At 38.7% G+C, this 14,920-nt stretch overlaps 3 protein-coding genes across 3 annotated transcripts in view; 1 reads left to right on the top strand and 2 right to left on the bottom strand.

Annotated features, from left to right (window-relative positions):
• Positions 1-24: 24 nt before the first annotated feature.
• LOC135153331 (ctenidin-3-like) lies at positions 25-2,360 on the bottom strand. The gene is made up of 3 exons (XM_064095894.1): positions 2,313-2,360; positions 2,012-2,079; positions 25-547 (listed from the first exon to the last, which is right to left on the bottom strand). The coding sequence occupies exons 1-3, from the start codon at positions 2,358-2,360 to the stop codon at positions 25-27; spliced, it is 639 nt and encodes a 212-aa protein (XP_063951964.1).
• On the bottom strand, positions 727-11,023 carry LOC129255041 (uncharacterized). Its single transcript, XM_054893593.2, has 4 exons — positions 10,590-11,023; positions 5,915-6,108; positions 4,682-4,823; positions 727-2,828 (listed from the first exon to the last, which is right to left on the bottom strand). The coding sequence occupies exons 1-4, from the start codon at positions 10,740-10,742 to the stop codon at positions 2,553-2,555; spliced, it is 765 nt and encodes a 254-aa protein (XP_054749568.2). The 5' UTR covers positions 10,743-11,023; the 3' UTR covers positions 727-2,552.
• Positions 10,753-14,920, top strand: part of LOC129255043 (microprocessor complex subunit DGCR8-like) — a 27,514-nt gene continuing 23,346 nt past the window's right edge. Inside the window, exon 1 of the mRNA XM_064106845.1 lies at positions 10,753-10,841. The gene's annotated coding sequence lies outside the window, so the exon portion shown is untranslated. The remainder of the gene's footprint in view (positions 10,842-14,920) is intronic.

The raw sequence follows: 14,920 nt of genomic DNA, 5'->3' as shown, positions 1-14,920 counted from the left end.
TATCATTTTTCATCATTTTTCCTGTTACGCAGCATCATCCCCACAACATCCACCAACACCATCGCCACCAATAACATCAGCCCCACCAACACCATCGCCACCAATACCAACATCGACATCATCATCCCTACCAATATCATCATCATCCCCACCACCAACACCATCACCACCAATACCAACATCGACATCATCATCAGCCCCACCAACACCATCGCCACCAATAACATCATCATCATCCCCACCAACACCATCGCCACCAATATCATCATCCCCACCAATACCAACATCGACATCATCATCAGCCCCACCAACACCATTGCGACCACCAACATCATCATCCCCACCAACACCATCGCCACCAATATCATCATCATCCCCAACACCATCGACATCATCATCATCCCTACCAATATCATCATCATCCCCACCACCAACACCATCGCCACCAATAACATCATCATGATCCCCACCAACACCATCACCACCAATATCATCATCCCCACCACCAACACCATCGCCGTCGCCACCAATATCATCTTCACCACTCCTTCCCCAGCACCATTATCATCATCACCCATCACCACTATCATTATCACTGTAGTAGCAAAAGCTTTACAAAACTCCCCCTTTTTTTCTCTTTTCTTCAAGTGCTCCTTCATCTCCTACCCTTAATTTTAATTTTTATATCATTCAGAGAGTCACAAAACAGGCACCTACATTTATGAATTGATGCATGTGCATTTATTTTTATGGCTAGAACCATTCATATATCGATACAAAAAGTCATAAACAAATTTACTACATCGAATTGATCTGCGCAAGGGAAAACTTCAGGCATTTGAAATGTTCAATCATCTCCAGATGAATTGGAGGAATTATGTTAAAGCAGAAACGAACTAATAGCGCCATCTTGAGTCCTCAACTACTCATCCTGGGCACATTTCCTGACCCATAATGCTAGTGTAGTCTAGCAATATAGACCCACTTGAATGATAACATGCCAATTAACTACTCAATACATTTATTCCGCAATAATTATGTTACTAAGTAGCAAAACAATTACTTTTCCTCTCAAAACATTTTAGTTTCTGAATACAAATACAAATATATGTCAATTTATTCTCTGTATTATTAGTAGACATCTGAAAATGTAATATTTTAAGACTATGTATTCATAACATACAGTCAATGAGAGACCACAAATAGTTCACTCCCCCTTTAAATGAGAGTGAATTTGAAAGTTATTAAATGGTGGTTTATTTGAAAAAAAAAAAGAAAGTGAAGAATGAAAGGAAAAGAGAACCTAGTGCATATGCCTCTGCTATTGTCAGATCTGAAATACATTGCACAATTATCCTTGATGTTTCAAAAATATTCCTGATCTGATCAGATTGTCACCCCCATTCATTAGCCAAGTTCTATTTAATTGATTTAAATATTGGACCTAAATATTATTACACTGAATCATGACCTCTATGACATTTGACCCCAAATTTCGTCAGACCATGTTGGTTCTGTTATGCATCACAAACCAAATTTGAAGTCGATCTATAAATAGATCGAGAGTGAAGTTGGCTCAGTCGGTAAAGTGTCTGCCTGTCGAACAAAAGATTGTGGGTTCGAGTCCAACCCTGGCGGATGACTGAAGCCAGTGCGTTGTATATAAACGTCTCTCCCCTGTTTCATAGATGCAGGCTCTGTTATAGTGGAAAACACTTCTTCCCTTGGATAGGATGTTTAATGGAGGCCCCGTGAAGAGGAGAGTCCCCACCTTTGCACATTAAGAACCCACTGCACTATTCAAATAAGAGTAGGGGGAAACCCCAGTGTAGTAGTCCACCTGCATTCCCCCAATCAGTTATATCGGGAGAGACCTGCGGGTCACAGTTCTGTTTGCGTGCCCTTCTTGGCGACCCAGATTGGCTGGCTCCTCTGAAAATGCACCTTTGAATGTCTTTGACAGATATATGGCGCTATACAAATGCTGTGCATCATCATCATCATCAAATACAGTTCTTTAGTTTGAAGGAAAACCTGATAGATGGACAGCATGAAACAAACAATGCCTCCAACAACCACCTACAGTGGGTGGAGACATAGACATAAAATTAAAATCATTACACAAAATACCTTAATACTTTACAATATGATTAAGTATTCTGCTTACTGGATGTTTGTATCTAAAATAATACCACTTTATAATACAGGTTTTGAATATATTCAAGTTTACAAAGGCATTCATTTCTTTTTAATGATAAATTGTCATTTATTTCACACTAGGATTTAAGAGTTGAGTTTTTCTGACAGTATACCATAACATCTTTGGGTATATTCAATGACATGCATCCAGCATCAATCATCTACTGGAAAGTAAACCAGATACACATCCATGCATGTACTAGGCTTTGATTTCTGTTTCCTTTGAACTTATATTTTGGAGTGACTGTATAATAGAAGTTCTATACATCAAATATCATCCAAGAATCTTGTATCATTTACCAAGTCCACACACTTCTCTTTGTCAAAAAATGGAGTCCCAGCGAATCGATCAATCAATGTGATGGTCTGTAAGGCCAATCAGAAGGCTTTCTTGGTTTCTTCTTCTTTACATATTCTAAATATTCTTCATAAACCTCCAGTTTGGAATCATTGTAGTCCCATTGTATTCGTAGATTTGCTGGGAGTTCTTTGGTACTCAGTTCATCAAAGACAGAAGTATCCTTTAACGAAGTCTGGTAGAAGGTGAGAACATCCTCAACAGTCTTCATCTTCTTTAATTGGTAGTTAGGGATTGAATGTTGGAACGTCTGGCCACATTTGGAAAGAAGCTGCAATATGTGAGTAATATAAACAAGATAATTAGACCAAAGATAGTTTTAACAAATAATTATTTATCATTATTATGATTATTATCATCTCATGTACCCTTTTACCTCACCTGGGTCTAGTGATGTCTTAAATAAGATTGGTAATTCTACACATACAAGAAGGAGCATTTGTGTGTGTTTTCCCCCCTGTTTTTGGAGGGGGGGGGGGCACAAATGAGTCCTATGTACTGGTATATTATATTTCTGTTTATCTTATTATTTCATTGAGGAGTACCATGAAAGCTTTTAGTTATATTACGCTATACATACAAGAATGTTAAATATTAAAAAAACATCAATAAATTATACAGTGCGCCCCACAAAAAACAAAACCAAGATTTATCGATGATTTATCATGCCTTAATCGCTAATACAATAGACAAATTACCTATCATTGTAAAGTTTAGAGTCTCCTCTTTCATTTGAAATAACTTAGATTTTTCCTCATTCATGCATGAATGGGCAAAAGCAATTTGAAGAAAGGAAACCTAAAAGTCACTTGGCAGGCGGTATCTAAGTTTAAAAAAGAAAATCACATTTTTAAAAAGTTCAATATTTGCTCTTTAATTTGATACCTCAATACAGTAATACAGAAAATGGTCAAGAAATAAAGTTCTGTTTTTATATGAAATAAAATGAAGAGGTTTTACAGGATAGCTTTCAGACTTACTCAACACCCTGTTTGTTGACAATCAGCCATGCATAAAGACTTTTGTTAATCGTGCGATAGCTTGGGAGGGAAACCGGTGAAAACATGTTTGTTTCATGAAATTATGGAAATACAAGCAAAGTTTTGAAGAAACATGACTTTGTTATTTCTTTATCATTTTCTGTGATTTAGCTATCAAAGTAAATGGCAGATAACTTTTTAGGCATGTGATTTTCTTTTTGAAATGTTGATACCCCCGCCGAATAACTTTTTGATATCCTTTTTTCTAATTGTTTTTATTCACTCATGCATGGATGAGAAATCTTGTATTTTATACCAGCTGAAAGAAGAGATTCTATGCTGTACAATGGTAGGTCATTTGTCTATTGTATTCGTGATTAAGTTATGATAAATCAACGCTAAATCTTGGTTTCGTTTTTTGTGGAACGCACTGTATTTCCATACCACTAAGTTGCATGAAAACCTATTTCATAGATGAGAATGGGCTAATAACTGAGAGCAGAGGAAGACCAGATGGATTCTCAACTCTCAACAGTCAAAAGTCATACTCCCCCATTGCCTGATTTAATTTAATGTAGTGCTCTTAACTTCTAAAATTTTTTAAGAATTCATAATTTGATCAGACTGCCACTCCCTACGTTCAATTTTTGATTTATCAATTTGATCTATGTTATTGAGAACATGAACCATGACCTTTATGACCTTTTGCGTCATGACCCCTAAATCAGATCAGATTATTGTCACTCCCATTATGAGCCAAGTCTGAAGTTAATTTGTCAAATGGTTCTTTATTCATTGCAAAAACAAGCCATGTTCATGTCAACAATGACATCTTAATTCATGACTCTCAAATCACTTCTGCCCCCATATGCTTACTTGTGCAAAGTTTGAATTGATCCAATTGTTGTATTAATCACAAAAAGACATTTTCATGAGCTATGTGACATTGACCTTTGACATTGTAATCCAAAAATCTAATTAGATTACTGTAATTCATGATCCAAGCTTGAGGAGGAGTCATCAAATAGTTCCTTAGTTAGTAATAGAACACAAACAGGACGGACAACCCCAAAACATTATGTCTCCATCATACACCTTCTGAGAGCGGAGGCATAATAACCCATTGGATCAAATATTTCCTTACCTGAAATTTGAGGAGATTATCATCAAGGGTGACCTCCTTCCAGTTGACTGGATCAGTCTCAGTCGTAAGCTGAAGGGTCATTTCTTCAAGACTATCTTCAACATCAAGAGGTGGAGAATAATTTTTTCTCCTCGTCTCTGGTCTGGAAGGATGAAAGACAGAGAAAAGATGGAGATATCAAACTTCAACTATGCTTCCAAAAACTTCAAATAAAAGGGAGATATGTGAGGGGAAAATGAATTTGAGACCCCTGTTACATCTAGAAGATCACTTACATGTACCTGGCCTAGGGCCTACCTCAAGCAAAAAGAAATTAGATGTAAACACATCAAACCAACCTCGGGACCTTTTAGTGAACCTACCCAAAACCACCACCAGAGATAGTCTCAAAGTGGACTCGGGTGGCCAACTATTGACCTGACCTACCCATAGATATATGCAAACCTACCTTAAACCCACCTCAGTCCACTTGCAGTAGTTAGCAGCAAAGACCCCACTCCAGTTTGTCAATAGTGGTGTGAATGTTAGAGAGTTGGGGCTACAAAGTGTAGCTTCTAAAAAATCTAAGTCCAAAATATTGACACAGATAGTCTGCACTTTTTCTAGACCACTTTCCAACCCTAAAGTTTATTCAAATTTAAATTAGGTTCTGTGCCTTTAGAACCCTACTTACAGACTGACCGAACTTTTTGTAACCAATAGTTGAGGAATGAATGCCGTGATGTAAACTGACTGTTTTCCAGACCAATGGAACGTTTCATCAATATTTTTTGTCTAACAACTTTCCTTGGATATGATTGACTGAGAGGTACTGTTACTATGGTAAACGTCACACAAGTCCTTTCATGAAACGCTCCCCAGGTTCGTTCACAATGCTTATCCACTTAAATCAGAATTTTGTTATTTTCTTTTTATTATATTTATATGAATAGAATTATTAAGGAGCAAACTTTCTTTTTGAATGAATAATAAATATTGAATATGTGTTTTTTCCCCCATCTTCATTATTTTATTATTTCAGGGGGACAATTTATTGTTTTAAATGTACATGTATACTCTTTATAATATGAGTTTTTTTTATGAATAATAAAATTACAATAGTGATATCTTATTGAGCGCACACACCATCCAGAGACGCTCATGGCGCTAGCGCAGCAACAGTTCCATTCTCAATGCTTCACTGGTCAATACAAACAATTTCTTCTGCACATTGAAAATACACAACACACATACCTAGAGATGAAGTTAGTCTGTTTTTCTTGTAGTATCTCCATATATCTTGGTTCTACCGCTACCACCTCATCATCTAGTGTAGTCTCATCTACATCAGCACTGGGTCCACTACCTTGAAGGATCCTTCTCACCCAGGATATCTCAGAGTTACTCTTCAAACTTGATTCATCATACCGTATACTACTGCTACAGATCTGCATTAAATAAGATAATACATTGCTTGGTCAATGAGTACTTACTCTGTGGTGGTTGTGTATATTTTATAACAATTGGAATCACACTATACAAGGACTAAGGGCCCCACGCCATACATTTTCCACTAAGTGGATTTCTGGGACTGGCATGTGTGACTGAGCAATGTTCAAAGCTAAAATAGGGCTTTTTCCAATAGAGGGGAATGTGCATGTGGCTGATGATACATCCACTCTAACACAACTCAATAGAATGTTCATTCACCATTCTTACATTGAATATGGCATGTTTGACATCCCTCTTTAAAAAAAAAGAAATGTAAAGATTATTGTCTATTTAAACACACCCATCCATTTTGTCAACTAGAATTTCGATTGCACTCTTTTTAGATGAATATCGAGGATATGCGTCTGTATTAACGTTGGCGAAGAACAAAAAGAAACAAGATGGCGACGTAAACTGACAACGCGCAAGTTTCCCCAACTTTTCATAGTATTTTTCGTTCTTTAATGAATTTTCGTTAAAAAATGAAATCAGACAATATCGTAGAAATGTAGGAAATGAAGTTGTATCCCATTTTTACATGATTTTAGGGCTTAGATCTAGATCTTTTACTTTTGTTAAGTTAGAAGGAAAGTAGAAATCTCGATTCTCGGGGGCGAAAGTTTCTGTTTTTTTTGTGGTACACACCACTTGTTCACTGCAACCACCCTGCCTGTGGGGAATCTACAGGTAGGACTATGGCATGACAATGCTGTACAGAGCACACACTTTAAAAAATCATTAAAATATCATTTTTGTGACCAAAATTACTAATTTCCATACAGTTGCAATTTATTTTTCATAAGTAACTTGGGAATAATTTTGTATTTACTAGAGCGCTCAAAAACTTGAATTTTGGGCATATTTTGGTGTACGCCCTATATTGGTGGAAAATAATATGGCAAGAAAATTTTCATTTTTTTATCTCTATTTTTAATTAAGAAATCAAATTTACTTAAGGGCCAAGTTGTATGATGAAAAGGTGTAATGGAAACTGTCAGTGTAAAAAAATCAAGCATTTGTCCCAAAGAAAAAGAGAAAATAAGCCAAACATTGCCATCCTTATTTTGCCACACATGGAGATATAACTGAGAACAAGGTTATATCATAACCTTGTTCATTGAATGAGAGGTACACACACATGAATGGGATGCAATTCCTGGCTCCATGGAGAGTAAGCATACGTTAGTAAATGATTTTTACTACGGTACTCATTTCTCCAGACCACTTCTTCTCCAAGTCTGGTAGTAACTCTACAAGAGGTCACTCAATGAAATTATTGAAATCCCATAGCAAACTGGATGTGAGAAATAAGTCTTTCAGTAGAAGAGTAATCAATGGCTGGAATAGTCTTCCTAAAGACCTAATACAAATCCAACAGACAAATTTAAAAGAAATATTGATATATTTTGGCAAAATAAGCACTTTGAGCACTGGCTCACTGCTACCATCTTGCCTGTGGTGAATCTACAGGTAGGACTATGGTATGCCAATGCTGTATAGAGCACACACTTTAAAAATCATTAAAATATCACTTTTGTGACCAAAATTATGAATTTCCATACAGTTGCAATTCAATTTTCATTAGTAACTTAGAATAATTTTTGTATTGACCAGAGCACCCAAAAACTTGAATTTTGGGCATATTTTTGTGTACGCCCTCTATTGGTGGAAAGTAATATGGTAAGAAAATTTTCATTTTTCAAGCTCTATTTTTAATAAAAAAAAAATAATTTAAAGAATCAAATTTACTTAAAGGTCAAGTCCACCCAAGAAAAATGTTGATTTGAATCAATAGAGAAAAATCAAACGAGAATAACGTTGAAAATTTCATCAAGATCAGATGTAAAATAAGAAAGTTATGACATTTTAAATTTTCGCATATTTTTCACAAAACAGTAATATGCACAACTCGGCAACACGCAAATGAGAGAGTCGATGATGTCCTCCACTCACTATTTCTTTTGTTTTTTATTGTTTGAATTATACAATATTTCCATTTTTACAGATTTGACAATAAGGACCAGTTTTACTGAACCATAAAATGTTAAAACAATTGTAAGATCCCCATGTTCATGGAGGAAGAATTTTTTTTTCACCTTCCAAGGAGGAGAAAATGAAGATATTTCAAATTTCACATAATAGAATACAAAAGAAATAGTGAGTGAGTGACGTCATCAGTCCCCTCATTTGCATACCAGCCAGGATGTGCATATAACTGTTTTGTGAAATTTAGCAAAACTTTAAAATGTCATAACTTTCCTATCTTACATCCGATTTTGATGAAATTTTCTGCTTTTTGGATTTTCCTCTATTTGTTCAAATCAACTTTTTGTTGGGGTAGACTTGTCCTTTAAGAGCCAAGTTATATAATGAAAAGCTGTAATGGAAACTGACAGTGTAAAAAAAATCAAGCATTTGTCCAAAAGAAAAAGAAAATAAGCCAAACATTGTCAACCTTATTTTGCCACACATGGAGATGTAACTGAGAACAAGGTTATATCATATCATAACCTTGGGCCGATTGCACGAAAGGGTTTTTCCAAGGACCGTCTTTCGTGTCGCCCATTTATTATGATGCGCCATGTGAAACACATTTTAAATAAATTATTATTATTATTATTTATTTGGCCATAAAAAACATACAAAAATTGTACAATGTAATTACATAAATACAATTTGAAATTGAATAATTATATATAGATAAGGTAGAAATGAGAGAGAAGAAGAAAAGAGTAAAAAAAACGTTTTTTCCATGGGCCAGGGCTCGCAAAAGCAAAATTCAGTACTATTGCCCAGAGGCATGCGAGCCCTCATGGAAAAACCGTTGAGAGAATATTGCACATTCAATATATAAAATTGCACATTATTAAAATTCAAATAAAACACATTGACAAACATTATTTTAAAAAGTATGTACGTAACGCCAGGCAAGATACAGTAAAAGAAATAAAGACGGGTATTGGGAAAAATTTGAATACCCATGCCGGACTGATATGTGTGTAATGCTTAACATAACATAGCACAAAGATAACTACCTGCAAACCACCCATGGGTACATTACCGCCGCCGTCCACAGGATAACCACTTGCACGGCACTTGCAATGCCTTTCGGGCTATATCTTTTAAATTAGCAATATATATGGATTTAAGATCAGATAAGCTTTCGATAGGAAACTTACAAAACGATATGGAGCCAATTTCAATTCCTCTCTGTCTTTCTGGTACTTTATATCGATGATTTTTCTTGATGTCAAAGCAGGCATGGCGCCGATTCACTGGTTCTCTCTATACGCACAGAGAGGGCGCGCGATAATATTTAATAAACTTGCTTGTTTACGTCGTTTACGTCAGATCAGCTGTATTGCTGGTTGCGTTCTAGGCGCTCCACATTTTTTTCGCTGTTCAGCGTTATTTTATGATGTAGCGCCATCAGCGATTATACGTGACATGCAACCTGTTGATTTTTGGTACAATTTCCTATTATGCGCCGGCGACTTGAATCTAGACTGTTCGATAGGAAAAATTCGCATTTCGATTGTTGTTTGCGTAATTTCCACCGCAGTATTAGGATCTTTTCCTGCTGTTTTAGTTGTTGTAGTTATTATAATCATCTTTCACTATTATCTTGGCTGAGATTTGGAGGTAAGCATTTAAAATCACTTTTTATAAATACTTTTTAGCATATTTTTTAAATTGCATTCAATAATAAGATTAAGATGAATAAATTTAGTATATTGTGAAGATTTTGGCATGTGTCATTCTCTCACATTCGTGTGATGAATGAAAACGTCAAAATTCATTATGAAATGACATGCGTTGTGCGAGGTTATTACAACTAACCTCGCATGTTGTGTGAGTGCCTGCAAACATATTTTATTCATCTGTTAAGTAAACAAAATCTTTGTTTATAAAATGATGTGATATATCAGAAAATTGTATACAAATCGATTAAAAAGTTTATCATATATTTTAGAAAAATCCCGCATACAGCGCATCATAAAATATGGGCGACACGAAAGATGGTCCTTGGAAAGACCCTTTCGTGCAATCGGCCCCTTGTTCATGGAATGAGTACCTTTGGCTTTGAGCTTCAAAGTTCAATCTCAATGACTCCTCACGCAAGCTCATGAAAAATGATGAAGTAGGCCTAGTAGTTTTCAGTGATCAATTCTAATGCTTAATCAATTCTACAAGAAGCGACCGGGAGTTACAGGCTCGCGCCTTCATCCCGTACCAGATGATGATGAGGAGCCTCCTGGCTAGTCGAATGGAGGCACATGTCGAATTCCGGGCGCGTTAATCGGTACTGACTGGGCACCAACATGACCAACACAAATTTGTATAAGTGGGACCTGACATTACCATTTTTTTTTCTCACTGGAATTTGGGACACACTATCATATGTGGAAACGTAATTCTAAACCATTTGAATACTTACTGATTGACTGTTCGGCACTGAAACACCAGTCTTGCATTCGTGTTTGATTTTCAGTCCACAAAAACCTACTGATTTACGGCATACGTAAATCGACGACAGAATTTTTTTCTGCAAGGACAGCGCCATTTTGAACGGGGTCTTGAACACTGCCATCTACGGGTACCTACGTACGTACCCGGTAACTGATCGCCGATCGGAGGTCGGGTCTTGTTTGTTTGCCAGCTTACGTTTGGGGATCTGCTGAAATATTTGGTAAAATTTCAATTATTTCGTGAAGTATAAACCATAATATTTAATCATGTGATTCTTTTTTCTATATAGGAGTTATATGAATGACTTAATTGTGATATTTTTCAATGCTCTTCTCGTGTTCGTGCTCTAAACTAAACAAAGTAAGGACACTAGTGGGTATAGCCAGGCGGCTTCTTGAGAATGAGAGTAAATTACTAACGACAACGTACCGGTACCTTCTTCTTCTTCTTCTTCTGTTGATTTCCTCCAGTCCTGGAGAACTGCGAGATCCAGTGGATACGCAGAAAAAGTGGTTTGATAAATACATATAGAAACAAAAGAGCAAGGCTCAGGAGGAGATTGGAATAAAGTGTATCACCAGACTGTCTAGTTGTTGTTCACCAACAGAGAACGTTTAACATGAAGCTCATGCAAGAAATTAAGAGAGTAGTAATGAAGTTGGGGAGCTGAGGCAACAGATATACTAGTTCCATTAGTGTCCAATCCAAGAAGTACAACGTTCGTAACAGCTGCTGCGACTTGTGACACAGGAGTTATGGCAAGATCATGTTGGAGGTAGGGAGGAAGGTTGGTGAGGAACCTTTTCCTTTCATCCGTATAGAGGGTGCATTCTCCTATAAGGTGGGTTACAGTCTCATCCTTGATATTGCAATAGCATGTGCTATCATGACGCCTTCCAATCTTGGTGAGACGTGTGTTGGTAGCATAGACACCACAAAGAAGTTGACTCTTCAGGGATAAGGCTTGGCGATGACTATGAGAGTTTAGCTTTGACGGGAGCAGAGTTGTCCTCTGGGCGCAGTCTAGGTGACTAAGCAGCTGAAGTGAGGATTTGGCTGCTAGAGCCGCTTGGGTTTCTTCCTCCCTGTAGTCAAGAACGGCTGTAGAGATGAGTCTCTTCCATTGTTTGTACTGTATAGGGGAGTTGAGAAGATCATTGAAGGAGGGTAGGTCGTACTTGTTGATGAGGGATTGGAACATTTGGACAGTCTTGGAGCTGGGGTGCTGGCACATAACATGAAGAAGAAGACGATACTCTAGCCTGCAGGGGTCGAGGTTCACCAGCTTCCCCAGAAGTCTGAGGCGTTGGATGGCTACGATATCAGATACCGCCGGGAGGCCAGTGAGGATATGGACTGATTCATTGGCAGTAGAGCGAGGAAGACCTAGTAGGGTTTTAAATAGGGATATTTGGGCCCTATCTAGGCGATCTAGGGCTGCCTTCGTCAGGTGGATGACCTCTGAACCATACAGCATCCTAGGTATGCAATATCTCTCCCAGAGTGATGCCATGACTGCGGGGGTGAGTCCCATACGGAATGCTCCCACACCAGTAAGAGCATAGAGAGTCTTGTTGCCGGTAGATATCATCTTGGAAGTAGCATCAAGTTTGTGTGAGGAACGGGTGATACCCAGATGAGGGTGCTTGTCTACGAGAGGTATGGTACAAGAACCAAATTGCCATGCCTCTGAGGTCTGGGGACCAGAACCAGTGATGATGACGGCACTCTTAGACGGATTGATGGTATAGCGCCACCTGCAGGAATAGTCGAAGACAAGTTGAAGCATACTGTTCAGTTCTTTTGCGGAGGTAGCCACTAGTGCAACGTCATCTGCGAGTACAAGAATGCCTGTGTATATAGACTGGGTGAAAGCTCCGAGGCCCGACGACTGGAGGCTGTTGATCAGACCATCGATGAAGGCCAAATAGAGTAGGGGGGAAAGAATTCCTCCTTGTCTTACACCTTGCTTCACAGGAAAGCTTTCACTTATTCTGCCTTTCCACCACACAGCAGAGCTAAGATCTTCATACAATCTCCTTATAACAAGCCAGAGATTGCCCCGAACACCAGCCTTGTATAGCTTGAGGAGAAGACCATTGTGCCAAACTGTATCGAAAGCTTTGGCGGCGTCCAGATATGCAATGAATGTTTGCTTCTTGTTGCTTTCGATGATGAGATTCAATGTAGCCGCTACCAGTAGACATGAGTGACCTTCCTGGAATCCACTTTGAAGCTCATGAGGTATGTTTGACTTATGAAGAGCCTCTTCTAATTCTGGCTTAATGAGGAGTTCTAAGATCTTGCAGAACACAGTAGTGAGAGATATACCCCTGTAGTTCGAAGGATCAGTGGGAGATTTCCCCTTTCCTTTATGAATTGGAAGGATTAAGCTGGTCTTGAAGTTGGACGGTATGTGACAGTGGAATAGGATTGAGTTGTAAATCTGCACAAGAACAAGACGAGTGATTGGTCCGGAAAACTTTACATGTTCAGGGGAGATCTGGTCTATGCCTCCTGCTTTGCCGGATTTTAGCTGGGCAATGGCGATGTTCAGCTGCGAAGATGTGACATGCAGTTGAGTTCCTTCGAGTAAAACTTCTGCCTGAGTTACTTCCTCATCCACCTGGCAGGGAGGGCAGGGATCAGGGTTGGAAAGAGCACGGAAGTATTGCTCCCATCCTTCAAGGAGTTGTTGTCCTGTATGCTTCTTATCGGAGACAATAAGAGAGTCTGTTTCTGTCCTGATGTTGCTGGGGGATCTGTGCTGCTTAACAAGTTTGCTGAAGAGAAGGGGGTTGTCATCCTTTGAAGATTCCACTTCTTTTATAATCTCGTTACGACTTTGTTGCCTGCTTTGCCGGAGTGACCGTCTGAACATATTCTTTGATTTTTTGTAGGAAATCCAAGCCGTATTTTCCTTACTCCGAGGGCGACCCTGATCTTTCCAACTCTTCCAATTGACCTTCATTTTTACATACGACTTGTCAACATCTTTGTTCCATTCTGGTTTCCTGTTCCTTGGAGTACTAGAGAGGGAGTGAGGTAGGTTTGAAGTAGACGTCTGTACCATGACACTACAGATTGTATCAAGGAGCCGTTCTGCAGTATCTGGCTGTAGAATTCTGGCTTTGTCTTTGTGTTGCGCCCAGATTTTCCTACACTGAGCCTCCAGAGGTTGTGTGTAAAGTCTTTCGGTACTTGTAGAATCTAATTTATCCCAATGTACTCTGAGTTTCGACAGTTTCTTGCCATAGGGCATTTCACTGGGCTCATGTCGAGGGGTTACTAAGCTGGGGTCGCTGCAAGTGTGAAAGTAGGTCACTCCAACAGGGAGGTGATCTGATGTGTTTTTTGGTTCCTCGTTGCAGATGTGAAACTCTTTGAAACAGTGTTCACTAGGAGTTTTGACCAAGACAAGATCGAGGTTAGACTTCGTGCATCCATCATCACTGGAATAAGTGTAGACTCCAGGAATATGAAGCAGGGTGTTCAGACAACTGAAGTTATGCTCTTCCATGAACTCTTTTAGGGCCTTGGCTGGTAGTCTGTGATGCTTAGCAGGGCGGAGGAGATCTACATTAAAATCTCCAAGTATGACGACCTCTGTTTTCGGATTCAAAGACTGTAGGATGTGAGTCAGTTCGTCTAGTACAGATATGTATTCTGTGGTCATGTCTGTGGAGTTGCCAGTAGGCATGTATACGCTCATGATGACTAGATCCTTGAGGCTTCCATGAGATTTCAACTTCATTCCAATAAGTCTTTCAGAGGTAGTTGGAATAATGGAGGTATATGGCTCTAAATTCTTGCTATAGAAAATCGCAAGACCACCATGGCCACGGCGAGAGACTACAGTCTCTGCAGGACGACAAGAGGACTTACTTAATACCAAATGATTCTGACTAATTTCTGTTAACCTACCAAGAGAGAGTTCATGTAGCCAGTGTTCTTGTATGCAGATAATGTCACAAGTACAAAGAAGATCATATAAGTAGAACTGAGACGAAGCTATTCCACGTACATTGAAGGAGCATAGCTTGACTGAGGATCGGTGGCTGGGAGCAGGTGCTGTTTGTGAAGGTTCAGCAGCCTTATGTGATAAGAGATGTTGTGGAGGTGTGCTTGCATGAGAAACTGTGTCCCTGTCTGATTCCATATGTTGGGGGTTTGTAACACCGCCAATGATGCCATTGCTGCCCTGGTTATGACTGCCATAATGTTTAGGTAAGTGGCGTGGGATGCTCTGCCATGCCGAAAAACCTGGTCTTGTCGTTTTTCTGCACTGTCAGCATCAGG

Source organism: Lytechinus pictus, chromosome 2, assembly GCF_037042905.1.
Source record: "Lytechinus pictus isolate F3 Inbred chromosome 2, Lp3.0, whole genome shotgun sequence".
NCBI classification, from domain to species: domain Eukaryota; kingdom Metazoa; phylum Echinodermata; class Echinoidea; order Temnopleuroida; family Toxopneustidae; genus Lytechinus; species Lytechinus pictus.
This window is presented reverse-complemented; position numbering and strand designations above follow the sequence as displayed.